The sequence below is a fragment of the Neovison vison genome, chromosome 2, assembly GCF_020171115.1.
Source record: "Neovison vison isolate M4711 chromosome 2, ASM_NN_V1, whole genome shotgun sequence".
Lineage (NCBI taxonomy): Eukaryota > Metazoa > Chordata > Mammalia > Carnivora > Mustelidae > Neogale > Neogale vison.
Genome location: NC_058092.1, coordinates 151,098,046 through 151,112,538, shown reverse-complemented (window position 1 = coordinate 151,112,538; position 14,493 = coordinate 151,098,046). Strand labels below are relative to the sequence as shown.

Here is a 14,493-nt window from a genome sequence, read left to right as displayed (position 1 = left end):
GCGGGGGCATTCTGGGCCGGCGCTCACCGCCGATAGCCACCTAGGTCCTGCGGTGGCTCCTGCAGTCCAACCACCAAGGCAAGTGGATCTAGAAGGAGTCTGAGAAATCACAGAGGTATTATTTAAAAACGCTATAATCCAATGGGTTGGATCACTGAATCCGTATTTTCACTGTATCAATACTAGGTCACCGCCACCCAATACCAACCTTAATATGGTACCCGTGTAATGGGGTCAGATTAACTTCACATTTTGGGACAGAACTCAAATTTTTTTTTTCGTACTATCTTTTAATTGTGGTTAAAAATAATTATATATGTATATACATATATCTTAAAATTTGTCATTTTGATGACCTGAAAATATTTTAAAACTTTCTCCTTTTTCTCCCCCAGAGGAAAATTCAGAAGCTCTTATATGCAGAAGCTGATTAGAAATAATTCCCTGGTCACACTTGGTCTAAAGCTCTTTGACCCAAGGAACAAAAAGAATTTCTATTTCAAATTCCTACCTCCCGGCTTCATTTTGTGAGAATTATGAATCATCTCATTAAATTTTATAATCCAAAGCAAATTAACTTAGAATGAAGTTCAAAAGCTCAAGGAGCCGGAGGAGGGATGGGCTTTTTGAGGGGATAATGATCCAATTTATAATTGAGTGTTATGAGGGAAGAAGAAAGTAAAGTTTAACCTAGATAGATGGGATTTGTCTACACAGGCGGGAATTCGTCTACACAGGTGGGAATTTCCAGTGCGTATAAAGGAGGCGTTTGGCGCTGGGAACACTTGGGCCCTAAGCTGAGCACAGGACGTGACTGACGGCTTTGGCTCCAGCTGTGGCCCGGCTCCCAGTGTGTCCCTGACGGCCTGTGAATCTGCAGGCGACTTTTCAAATAACACCAGGAATGTATGGCTGCCTACAGAAAACTGACCTTTCTCATAAAAACAGTGAAAGAAAGCCATGGGACAGAGGAACAGAAAAACATCTGTTTTAGACACATTGGGGGTTCAAATCTAGGCTTTTATCAGTACCAAGTACTATCTATATACCTCCCTAAGTTGTTAGTGCTAGCTCTGATCTCATGCCAAAGCGATGGCTTCACAGATAAGAATCCCACAGACACCTAGATAGGGGAAAAGCAGAGTAAGACTCCAGACTCCACACGGGCGAGTCATCATACACCCCGTATCTGGGGGAATTAGTCTGGAACCAGCTATTTAAGGGCAGAGAACTGTGTGCTGAGAGCTGTTAATGTCGCCCCAGGAAATCCAGGATGTGGAGGGGAGCTCTGAGCCATGAACCCACGTCCTCCTCATGCCATAATGGGTAACTTTATGGTCATGTCTGTGACTTGGAAGCTGAGCAAGCACAGTTCCCAGGGCCACCAGATCCTGTCCGAGCTTTGGGATACTCAAAGAAGAACAGACATTTAGAATGATTGCTGTGAAGCAAATCGCAAGTAAAGAGAAATAAAAATTGAGTGAATCTTGTGGATGGAGTTGATTTCTCTGGGGGCCTTATAGCCTCGTACTAGAATCAAAGCATCATGTAGAGGCTTGGACCATCTCACGAATGTGGATGTCAGAGGTTACAGGTCAGCCAGAAGCCGAATCAGTCCGGCAGCTCAGTTTGAACATCTGTTATAAGACAAATCAAAGCACGCAGGCACGCCAATGGTTTTTCTATCAAAAATGTAACAAAAATCCGACAATATGGTTGACAAGAAAAGATTGTATTTTAAAACTCTCTTTCATAAAAAGGCATCTCTAAAAGGGTAACTCCAGGGGTGCCTGGGTGACTCAGTGGGTTAAAGCCTCTGTCTTCAGCTCAGGTCATGATCTCAGGGTCCTGGGATCGAGCCCCGCATCGGGCTCTCTGTTCCGTGGGGAGCCTGCTTCCTCATCTCTCTCTCTGCCTGCCTCTCTGCCTACTTGTGGTCTCTGTCTGTCAAATAAATAAATAACACCTTTAAAAAATAAATAAATAAAAGGGTAACTCCCATTGGTTTTGTATTTTTACATCTTCACAAACCAACTCTGAAGCTGACAGGACCTGGGAGGAAAAAATAATCAACCACCCTCATTCCAAAACCAAGAGGAAACAAACGTCAAAGATAAACGGGGTAAATAGCCAAAGAAATTTCTAAACTGTTTTTTCAGGTGGGTGAATCTATTTCTGATCCCAGAAGTCACAAACAAGAAAATCTGACTTTCAAAATAACTCCAAAGCAATTTTCTCTTTAAAACAGGACCAAAAAGGAGTCAGGAGACACTTGAAAGAGCGCCGGCTCAGCAGCCTCATAGCCACAGCCCTGATCCCCAAAGATCCCTCGGAGTCTTTGAAGCCATCAGGCCCGCCTCCCTGTCCCTGGCTCTCATTCTCCCCCCAAACCGTCACGTAAGGCGACAGACATCCTCCAGCAGAACTCCCGTCGAGAGATCCAACTGCCCCTGGACAGACCCGCTGGGTGGCAAATGGCCTCACCCACTCCCGTCTCCTCGACTTCGTCCACGTCTATGACCTGCACAGGCTGCCGGGGAAATGTCTCCGCGGGCGGCTGGAACAACCTGGTCCTCTCCGTGGGAGGCCTGGGGAGTCTCTCGGTGGGCAGGCGGCGGGGGGCGAGGACACGGGGCCCGCTGTGCGTGTCTGGGTCTCCCCTCCCCCGGGCCTCGTGGGGGAAAGGTGTCGTGCTGTTGTCTTCCAGGTCCAGCTGTGTCACCGGCTCATAGTCCTCGTCATCGTACTCCGCTCCATCGTCCAGTCCGAGGCTCACATCGGATGGTACCACGCCGCTGGCTGTGGCGGGGCTCCCGATCTCAAACACCCAGACGCCCTGCTGCCCCGAGTTGCTGCTCCTGGAGGAAGGACAGGTTTCTTAGAAAAGGGCCAGCAACCCACAGACCGCCCCCACTACGCAAATTGGAGGAGTCCCGGGGATCTGGGGGTCAGCCTGAAACCCACTGCCTACTCTGTCTTGGTCTCTGGTTCTGGCAGATAAGTTCCTAAAATCCTCGTAATCTCCGTCTCTCGCATGCTCATGAGAAGACAGGTGGCTGGGACCCTAGGGAGCTTCAGGATGGAGGCTGGACGGACGCTTCCCTCCAGCGGGGCACGATGAGAGGGTTGGAACTTTCAGCCCCAGGACCTGACTTCCAGAGACGGGAGAGGGGTTGGAGACGGAGTTAACAGCCAATGGCCAAGGAGTCCATCAAACATGTTTATGTAATAAAATCCCCTAAACCATGAGGTTAGGAGAGCTCCGGGATTGGTGAGCATAGGAGGATGGTGTGCCCAGAGCCGGCACGGAAGATTGAAGCCCCCTCTCCCTCCAATATCTTGTCATATACATTCTTTCTATTTGCCTGTTCCTGAGTTGCACCCTTTAAAATAAACCAGTGATAGTAAGAAAAGTGCTTTCCTGAGTTCTGTGAGCCACGCCAGCAAAGTTATGGAACCTGGGGCGGGGGGTGTTCCAGAAACCCCTGACTTACAGCTGGCAGACCAGATGTGCAGGATGTATAGCATCTGCAGCTGAGGGCTGGCTTCCAAAGCGGGGGCAGTCTCTCGGGGTCTGTGCTCAGCCAGGGCTGTCTGCATCAGAACCCAGCGGAATTGTAGGACAGTGAAGAGATGCCCGGAGAGTGAGAGAATCGGTAGGTATTGGGGAAAAAAAAACCCATCCATGGGGTGTCAGAAGTGTTGTGAGTGAACAGAGTACAGACTTGGATGATCAGAAATGCCAGCTCTATCAGCTGTGGAATCTCGGACAAGTCTCAGTTTACCTTTTCCTGTCCCCATAGTGAAGTGCAAAGGACATTCAGATCTGAAAGGCCTTGTGTAATTAAAAGCCACAGTAGAATGACCCTACTCTCTCTTCCTTCTCCACCATTATTACTGTGCGTCTGTGTCTATGATTGGAAGCTCTCCTCCCGCAAACTGGAAAATGACCAGCTTCTACATGGGAAAAGAGGGGACAGACATTACCCAGTGGAGAACCCAACATCGGGGGTGGGACAGGGGATGAGGAATCGAGAAAGCCTTCAGAAGGAGAGGGGTGTGTGCTCAGTTCTGCCTGTCCAAGGACTCCGGGAAAGGCAGTGGTATGCAGGAACCTGCCAGCCAGCTCAAGAGATCCAACGGCTACGTTTTAGTAATTTTGCAAGCCAGTTATTAAACAGAGCCACTGCAAAAAATTAAAATCACAGAAACTTACAATCCCGTAAATGATTATAAAAACGAAGGCCATAAACACTTGAAACTCATCACACTGAATTATTTTACTATTATCTGTGTTCTGGAAGTTAGTTAAGTCTACTGCATCTGTGTGGTGTGAAGAACGGTTCTCTTCTCAGCTTCCTGTGGAGCAAGACAACGTGTGAAGCTGGCAACCAGGCGAGGAGTGATCACACCAGTGAAACACACAAGCAGCAGGGACGAGGGGTCTCTCCACCACACAGAGCCCCTTGCTAAGCACACCATTAAGCCAAGGGCAGGCGGGTTTTAGACTTAGTTGGACTACATGAAATTGGGAGGGAGGCTGTTCTCTCTTCACTTTTTAAGGCACAATGGGAGGGGAAAGATTCTAGTTTTAGAAGAAAGCAGTCTGAGCTTTCCCCACTTTTCCCAGATTCTGCAAAATAGCCCAGGAGAACCCTAATTCTTTTTTTTTTTTTTTTAAGATTTTATTTATTTGACAGACAGAGATCACAAGTAGGCAGAGAGGCAGGCGGGGGTGGGGGGGTAGGGAAGCAGGCTCCCCGCTGAGCAGAGAGCCTGATGCAGGGCTCAATCCCAGGACCCTGGGATCATGACCTGAGCTGAAGGCAGAGGCTTAACACACTGAGCCACCCAGGCGCCCTGAGAACCCTAAATCTGTTGTAAGAATTTCTCCCCTAGTCCATGTGGGGGGAGAAGGTTTTTCTCAGCTTGGGTTCACAGCAGGAGACAGGGTTTGAATAGCATTTATTTCTAATTGTAGACCCACAGAGGAGCTGGTAGAAACTTGCAGATGAGCATGGTATCTGAAAAAGGGGATGTATATTCGTTCTGAGAGTATATTACTTTGAGTTCATCAGGAAAAAAGCACTACATAATATAAAAACTATATACAACATTTAAATCTCTGGGAACATTTTTAGGTAATGTTCTTTAGTGCCCATTATATCATCCTTAATAAAATAATAAAATGATCATCTTAACAATAAAATGATCATTAAGGGGAGAATCTACTGGAGAACAAAGAAAGCATACTTGGCCAAATTTCCAATTGATTCTCTGTCGTTAGCAAATATGTTATAAGCTCCTTCACTCTTCCAGAATAATCCCTGTGCACCTTGACTGAATGCAACCACAGCGGGAACTTGGCTCTCGTCTTTCTTCGAGAACGTCGTATAGAACTGCAGACCGTCTTCAGGGTAGAGGAAAATGGCATAGGAGCTGGAGTCAGAGGAGGCCAGAACAGCCTGGAATGTATTTCTCTGTGAAGATGAGTGGAGATTCAGTTACTCGGGAATATACCGATAGACTTAAATCGTTCGATTCACCAGACCATACAGAGAAAGCCCAGAGGTGGCAGTCATCTCACCTCATTCTAGAAGTATTTTTGTAGCAAGAACCAGGTACTCCAGGACGGCTCCACTTAAATATCTCTAAGGCTTTGTCAACATGAAATTTTCCAGTCATTTAATGAATCACCTTCTGCATGAAGGGTAGCCGAAATTTCTAGAGATGCTACCTCTGGACAGTGGCCTAAATCTCATGCCACATAGCAAATCCTTACCCTTAGAATTTGTTTCCATGGCCATTAAACATATTAACCACACTCACCATTGGTCATACATTTATTGAGCCCAAGCAACATACAGTAAGTGCCCAAAGCTGGGGGGTGGGAGCAGACGCGGCTATGCGAGTCTAGAGCATCAAGTATGGGTTGGACACCAGTAGTGGGGGGTCAGGGAGGAGACGCAGCAAGCAGAGAGGGCAGCAAATGCAAGTTCCTGGGGCTGGGAGGGGCCGGATTCCTGATTAGAGAGCTGCAGACAATTTGATACAGCTATGTCAAAGGATGTGCAGAAACGGAAGGAGGTAAGGGGAGATGAGACCCAAGAGGGGGGCAAGGGTTCTGTACACGGGGCTGGGTCCTCACTACTCAAGTAGAAGGGACACACAGTTGGGAAACTGAAGTTTTTAGGCAGTTTTCAAATAGAGCATCAGATAAAAAAGCAAGATGTGTCCTGCAGGCCCATAACAGGTTTCCCAAAGGGTGTTCTGCGGGACGTAATGTATTTTATTTGGGAGGGAAAAAAAAGTATGGTCGAAAGGTTTGGGGACGGCTAAATTTTTTTTTTCTTTAACATTAAGCAGGTTTCTTGATTGCAGGGCTTTTCAGAGTGAGCCATCAAGGGGGAGATCGAGTTTTGCATTTCCTGAACTTATCTGAGCATGGGAGGGCTTTTTTCCAAGGACTATCTTGTAGAACTGGTGATCTGTGGTACCCACTTTGGGACATCTCCTGTCCCAAACCTGGAACATCCTCTGTTTAAATGGAGTGCTTCTGGCCCTTTCCAGTTTCTCTCTACTCTGTAATACTATAAAAATTAAATAATGGTGGAGTGAAATTGTTTTTTCTAAGGAGAAAGAGAAGCATGTCCCAGAAAGTTACCTTAGACCTAGAGATGACTTTTTGACCTACTCCAGTGTCTCCCTTCCTTCAAGGAAGACCAAAGTGTGCAAAACCAACCTGTTGACTATTTGCCCTTGTACCTGGGAGGGCCTTACCTTGCCTTCCTGGTCGGGGTCCTTGCTGGGTCCCTGGTAGGGGGCCACAGATTCCCAAGTGACAACCACCACGCTACTGGGCTGGAAAGGGACTTCTGGGAACCCTCTCTGGACACACTCTGCAGCCAGCTGAGTGACGGACGGGGATAAGTCCTCCCGGTAATAAACCTTCCCGAGGCCATCTGTTGTGTCCAAATCCGCCAGGAAGGGTGCGACCGCTCCGAATGTTGGTGGGAAGAAGCCCGGAGAGATCTCTTTGGCTGGGGGTTCACTCATGGCAATGATGCCATTTGTGGTGACCTGTAAAAAACAAAGCAGAGTTAAGAGGAGAGTGAGAAAAAATGTCTTTCTTGGGGACTCTGAGCTCCCACGCACAAAATGCTGTCACAGGTACCCCCAGTCTGTCAGATACAATAGAACTGGAGAAGGACATGATCCCAAATTATGAAATTCAGCTCCTCTCTCCTAAACAGGATGGGCTGGTGGAGGGGCCGTGGGGCAACAATCACAGGACCTGACTCTGGCACATACATAGCCATCACTGGACCTTGGATATGTGTCTTGAACTTCGAGTCTTGGGTTTCCCATGTGTGCCTGCTTTACATGCAAAGTAGCACTCAAACCTAAGCCATTACTGAAGCCTTCACTAGGAGAACCTGGGTGGCTCAGTTGTTAAGCCTCTGCCTTCGGCTCCGATCATGATCCCAGGGTCCTGGGATCAAGCCCTGCAGCGGGTTCCCCGCTCAGCTAGAAGCCTGCTTCCTCCCTCTCCCACTCCCTATGCTTCTGTTCCCCCTCTCGCTGTCTCTCTGTCAAATAAATAAATAAAATCTTTTAAAAAATAAATAAATAGAGCATTCACTAATTTACCCAACAAACTGATAACCGTTACAAACCAGAGCTGTGCTAAGTGGTATGGGTCCCACAATGGATAGTACACGTCTCTCACTTCAAGGAACCCACAATCCGGAAGAATATGGGAAAGGACTGACACACACAGATGATGATATAATGAGTCATGGGGTCAAGAAGTCACTTTGGGGGGCACCTGGCTGGCTCCATTGGTATAGCATGAGACTCTTGATCTCAGTCGTGAATTCAAACCCCACTTTGGGTGTAGATCTTACTTAAAATAATAACAATAAATAAGTAAATAAATTGAAAGGTCATCTGTTAAAAGGAGGAAGTAAATTTGAATGGGGCCTTAGGTATCATTTTATTGCGAATAGTTTAATGCGTCAGAATAAGAGCTAACATGAACGTTTACCAAGTTGCAGGCATCTTATTAGCAATTAATTCTCAGAAGAACTCCATAAGACTAGAAAATACTATTATCCACATTTTCCTGATGGAGAAAATTAAGTAAGTTAAATTTATCCAAAGTTACCAGTAACTGTCAGCACTGGGATTCAAACCCAGGAAGCTAGACTCCACAGCTGGCCTCTTAATCAATGCACACAACCTTCTTGAAATCAGTTCTAACTGCTTATAAAAGAGACTGGTGTTCTTACCCAGCTAACCCCCACACTGCTGGGGAAAAGGGAAAGGGACAAAGACCCCCTTGACTGTTGGAGGGTACTCGGGGTGGGGGTACTTGGGTTCCCTACAAAGCCATGGTAAGAATGAGGCTTTGAGCCCCCCCTCTTTCTTTTTAGTGCACAACCCGCTGATGACATAGAACACCACTTCAGTGCCCCTTTTACTTCGAGAATCTGTGAATTAAAAAAAAAAAAAAAGGCCCAAATCAAATGGGAGAGACTTTGCAAATGACCCCTGGTCTGCACTTTTAAGAGGCAGGGGATCAGAAGAACATGAAAGCAGAAAAGGGGCTCATTCCTGTGCAGGGGTTGGTTGCAAGGCCTGTGGGTTTTCCAAGTCACTTACTTCCCTCCCCGCTCCTCCCACACAGCCTTCTCCCCTCCTCCCTCTAGACCTCAGCCTTAGAGGAGGGGGTGGGGTGGACACAAAGAGGAGGAACTTAAAAGCAAACCCTGCAACAGGCCAAGAACTGAGTGACAAGGTTCTGACAAGGTTCGAGGGCGTGGTGTGGATCTGGGCCCAGGGAAGGGAAAGGAAGGAGAGTTCGGGGGGTTGCGGAGTTGGTGTGGGGACTTAGCAGAAGCCCTGCTCCTTTTCCACCCGTCTGCGGCGATTTTCTGGAGTCAGGGAAGGAGCTCGGCCTGCTCTTCCCCATCCCACCCCTGGTCCCTGTCCTGCCAGCCCATCCACACCTCTCCCTGCTGCAGGGACATCCCAGTGGGGCTGCCATGCGGGGGGGGGGGGGAGGGCTGGGAAACAGCTCGTTTCCCAAACTGGCAGGAGCTGACCAACCCGCCGCTGATGGGAAGCGAGCACGTGGAGGCCACAGATGGAAAACTCGGTTTTAAAAAAGCTGTTTTCCAGTGAGATTTAAGTCAGTTCAACAGTTCTGAAAACACTTTTACTATTTTGAATCTGGGTACAGGACTGTGTCTCTTCTCGCAAGGAATGCTTTGGGAATCGAGTTTTGAGACAAGCATCGAGAAGCAAATGCTTTGGACACAGACCACATAACCCTCATTATTATTAGTGCTGTTAAATTATTTTTCAGCCTTTTTTTTCAGTTTTTTATGGCATTTGCAACCCAGCTGTTGGTGATAAAGAAAGACGACGGCAGAGACAGATGTCAGAGACAGAACACCCGGAAGGTTCATTGGACTCTGAGCTTTAAACTTTTCCCCGGTCAGTGTTCATTTGTTTGTTTGAAATCGACCAAAGCCCGGCTGACTTGAATAATACTCTTACACTTGGGGGCCAATCCCACCGCACACATCTGTCCAGCGTGTGATGCTCCTGAAGTCTTGTTCCTTTTCACCATCTTCTCAAAGTTGAGCAAATCAAGAGAAGCACGGGGAGCACGACGGGAAGGGCCCATTAAGTACTTAGGAGGCCAGGACGATGGACTCCCTTTCTCCCCCATGTCCTGTGTGTCCCACCTCTGAGGTCCCTGGCACTTGCTCCATCCCCACGGCCAGCCGCACCTGCTCCCCAGGGCCTCCTGAAGCCCTTCTGTCTACCCAGCATGGCTACTCCTGCTCACCCCACCTCCCTCACTCCCTCACCTTCCCTCACTCCTTGAGCCCCCATTTCTGTCTCCACTTCCTCTTTGTTTCCCTCCAGGCGCGGACCACCAAGTGTAATGACCTTATCGGCTCCTCTGCTGGCTCTCGCTACTTGCCCCCCAAGGCGGTATGTCCCATCAAAAGCTGGCACCATGGCCACCTTAGTCACTGCTGGAACTGCGAAGCCTCTACACCACCCGGTGTGTGTCAGTCCCCTCCCTTCCTGACCTCCTCCAGAAGATGGGGGTGGGGAGGTTCAGACAGAATAAGGCCCAAATACCAAGGCTGTGTGAGAAATAGTGCCTGAAAATGTGTGAGTTCCATTCATGAGCCCATGAAAGATCCCGCATTATGTATCACGGCTCCTTCCCAATGGAGCCCCACGCCGGTCACTAAAACAGAGTCTGCACAATGACCCGATGACTCAAATCCAAGCAAGTCTCCAGATCTAACTCCCAGTTTACAGGAAATAGAGGGGACAGAAGGACATGTTCAGTGATACTATAGGGACATGACCAGCCAAACCCAGAACACGGGACACGGTGAAGGACAAATACACAGTTTCTTCAATAAATAGATCTCCAGAAAAAAAAAGGTGGTAGGGGGACCTGTAGATTTAAGAAGTCCTAAGAAAACTACCTGCCAGATCTGGGTCCAGGGTCAGACTGGATCCGACTGAGGCTGGACTGGGTCCAGTACGAGGCTTTGAGTGAATAAAATTTCGTTTTAAGGCTGAGCAAACAGGTTAACCCTACCAAAGATAATCTTGAAATAAAGGCCACAGTGGAGACCTTTAAACCTAGATAAGCTTAGCCATTTATGAGGTATCCTAGAGAAAAAGGGGCCCCAGCCAAGCACTCACCATAAAAAGTAGAGAGAAAATTCTCTCTCCTGCCCTCCCGCCTCTGGTGACTGGGATATGACCCGCCAGGACACCCCACTCGCTCCAGAGCATGCAGATGGGATCCTGGGAAAACTGGCAAAAGCCGGCAAAGGGTGAGAATTCTTGCCAAAGTCAGCTCTCCCACATCTCTATCTGCACAGCCTGCTTGAGAGAGGAAGGTCAAATTTCATGTTTTCCTTTCCTTTCCAGATTCAGATTGGCAGGCAAAAACATTTGTAACAATTAGGTCTTTGAATGGTGACTTGCAGATTTACTTTTGGGTACCCATTGGTTGTTGATGCTTTGTCTCTCTAAGGAATATCTACTGCCTTCTTATTTATCTGGTTTTGTGTCAGGTGGGGGGGTCCCCCAAAGCTGGCCAGACAGAGATGTGTGTTGCCCTCCATTCGCGGCTAGGGCCCTATCAACTACTGCCAACTCTTCGGGAGAATTGTCTAAGTCTTCCTTTCTTTTGGTTATTTTTGGGAGTGGAGAGGGGAATTACCTTGGGGAGGCAGTATTCTTTGTACCGCCTTTGGGGGACGCCTCTAGCATCCAAGGGGTTGTTCAATCCTGCCGGGAATATTGTTTCTGCCAGCTGAAACCTGATGAGATACTGGAAGGGATTTTTTTTTAAGTAGCTCTATGGTCAGAAGTTGGCCGAGTGAGAAGCTGATATCCAGAGATGATAGGAATATGTTTTTAGGATTTCTCACCTAAGCTAAAATCAAACTATGGACCCAGGGGAAAAGAAAAACATTCCGAAGTCTTTTGTGGAAGGATTTACTGCAGCTCCAAATCTAGAACACGAGAACCTTTTGATTTTCACCTTGGTAGAAGACCTTCACCCTGATACAAAGAAGCAAACTGAAGATAATATATATCGATGGGAGGTTCAGCCCCTTGATATCTTTAAGGCCAGATCCCAATTGTTTGCGGAATTAAGAGCAACTGTCCTTATCTCACAAATCTTTGCAAAACCAGCAACACAGCTCTAGAAACAATCCAAGTCTACCTATCATTATCAACCCCCAAAACTCCCTATTCATCTCTGAATGCCTGCAGATATTGTAAAAGATCAGAACTTTGGAAAAAGAACTCACCTGCTTTAGAGAAAATGAAGGGAAAATTTAAATAGCAAAGGCCCTACACTTCTGATAACAGAAAAATATACCCTAAAACTCCTAGAAGAAAATTTGCATTTCTTCTCTGTCCTTAGAAGATGAACATAATACCTCATCCTCGAAATATAAAATACTGCCCACATTCACCTGAGACTGAAGGAAAAAAGGTGGGGAGAAAAAGGCTTTTTCAAAATATAAACACTTAAAAATTCTCACTCACCCCAAATCTAGCCCACAGCCTCCATAAGATTACTTGCCAAGGACAAATACAAGTCTGAAGTCTCTTCCACAAATATTACTAAAAAGCATTAGCCACCTGCCATCTGACCAGATAAACTTTCCATCTGCCAGAAACAAAATGTGGATCCAACTGTCCTTCCATAAACTAGTGACTTTTGCAGTATCATACCAATCCCACAGCTAAAGTTTTAAAATAAAAGGTAGGAGATCTCTGTGTGCATTTGTCGGCATGTTTATGTATGTATATCTCAAGTGTGTGATTTGTCTTCTATCTCCAGGTGGTAATGCCAAAATGAATTTGTAAAGAGCTCTATTTAATTGGTTAAAGACAAACATGCATTATATCAATCAAATGTACTCTCAGAAATATAGAAACTAACCCAAATATTTTTAAAGCTTATAAAGATTAAACCAGAAATCAATGAAACAGAAACCAAAAGAACAGTAGAACAGATCAACAAAACTAGGAGCTGGTTCTTTGAAAGAATTAACAATATCAAGAAACTCCTAGCGAGACTTATCAAAAAGAAAAGAGAATGGACCCAAATAAATAAAATCATGAATGAAAGACGAGAGATCACAACCAATACAGAAGAAATATCAACAGTTATAAGAACATATTATGAGCAACTATATGCCAACAAATTAGGCAATCTGGAAGAAATGGATGCATTCCTAGAGATGTATCAACTACCAAAACTGAAACAGGAGGAAAGAGAAACCTGAACAGACCCATCACCAGCAAGGAAACTGAAGCAGTAATCCGAAATCTTCTAACAAACAAGGGTCCAGGGCTGGCTGGTTTCCCAGCGGAATTCTACCAAACATTTAAGGAAGAATTAATACCCATTCTTCAGAAACTGTTTCAAAAAATAGAAATGGGAAGGAAACTTCCAAAGTCATTCTGTGAGGTTGGCATTACCTTGCTCCCCAAACCAGACAAAAACCCCACCAAAAAGGAGAATTACAGACCAATATCCCTGATGAACATGGGTGCCAAAATTCTCATCAAGATACTAGCCAAAAGGATACAAGAGTACATTGAAAGGATTGTTCACCACGACCAAGTGGGATTTTTCCTGGGCTGCAAGGGTGGCTCAACATCCCCAAATCAAAGTGATAGAGTACATTAATAAAAGAAAGGACAAGAACCATAAGATCCTTTCAATAGATGCAGAAGAAGCATTTGACAAAGTACAGCATCCTTTCTTGATTAAAACTCTTCACAGTGCAGGGATAGAGGGAACATACCTCAATATCATAAAAGCCATCTATGAAAAATCCACTGCAAATATCATTCTCAATGGGGGGAAAACTGTGAGCTTTCCCCACTAAGGTCAGGAACATGACAGGGGTGTCCACTATCACCACTGTTGTTCAACATAGTACTAGAAACCTTAGCCTCAGCAACCAGACAACAAAAAGAAAGAAAAGGCATCTGAATCAGCAAAGGAAAAGTCAAGCTGTCACTCTTTGCAGATGACATGATACTTGGAGAACCCAAAACACTCCACCTCAAAATTGCTAGAACTCACACAGGAATTCAGCATCACAGAAGGATAGAAAGCAGTTGCATTTCTATACACTAACAATGAGACAGAAAAAAGAGAAATTAAGGAGTTGATCCCATTTACAATTGCACCCAAAGCTATAAAGGTACCTAGGAATAAACCTAACCAACAAGGCACAGTATCTGTACTGAGAAAATGATCGAATATTCATGAAAGAAATCAAAGAAGACATAAAGAAATGGAAAAACATTCCATGCTTACAGACTGGAAGAAAAAATATCATTAAAACATCTATTCTCCCTAGAGCGATCTATACATTTAATGCAATCCCTATCAAAATACCATCAGCTTTTTTCACAAAGCTGGAACAAACAATCTCAAAATTTGTATGGTACCAGAAAAGACCCCAAATAGCCCAGGAAATTTTGAAAAAGAAAACCGGAACTGGTGGGCTTCAAGCTCTGCTAGACAGTAGGTAGTGGCACAAAAACAGACACACAGATCAATGGAACAGAATTGAGAACCCAAAAATGGACTCCCAACTCTATGGTCAACTAATTTTTGATAGAGCAGGAAACAATATCCAATGGAAAAAAGACCGTCTCTTCAACAAATGGGCGTTGGGAACACTGGGCAGCCACATGCAGAAGAATGAAACTGGACCATTTTCTTACACCATAAAAAAAAATAGAGTCAAAATGGATGCAAAACTTAAGTGTAAGAAAGGAATCCATCAAAATCCTAGAGGGGAACACAGGCAGCAACTTTATGATCTCGTCTGCAAGAACTTCTTGCTAGACAGGTCTCCAAAGGCAAGGGAAACAAAGGCAAAAATGAACTCTTGGGACTTCATC

General features: G+C 45.8%; 1 protein-coding gene across 1 annotated transcript in view; it reads right to left on the bottom strand.

Annotated features, from left to right (window-relative positions):
* NID1 (nidogen 1) overlaps nucleotides 1-14,493 on the bottom strand; it is an 83,847-nt gene that overhangs the window by 49,167 nt on the left and 20,187 nt on the right. The window contains exons 2-4 of the mRNA XM_044239319.1: nucleotides 6,781-7,080; nucleotides 5,254-5,480; nucleotides 2,485-2,858 (exon numbers count right to left, since the gene is read on the bottom strand). Of these exons, the coding sequence (XP_044095254.1) occupies nucleotides 2,485-2,858; nucleotides 5,254-5,480; nucleotides 6,781-7,080 (901 nt within the window). The remainder of the gene's footprint in view (nucleotides 1-2,484; nucleotides 2,859-5,253; nucleotides 5,481-6,780; nucleotides 7,081-14,493) is intronic.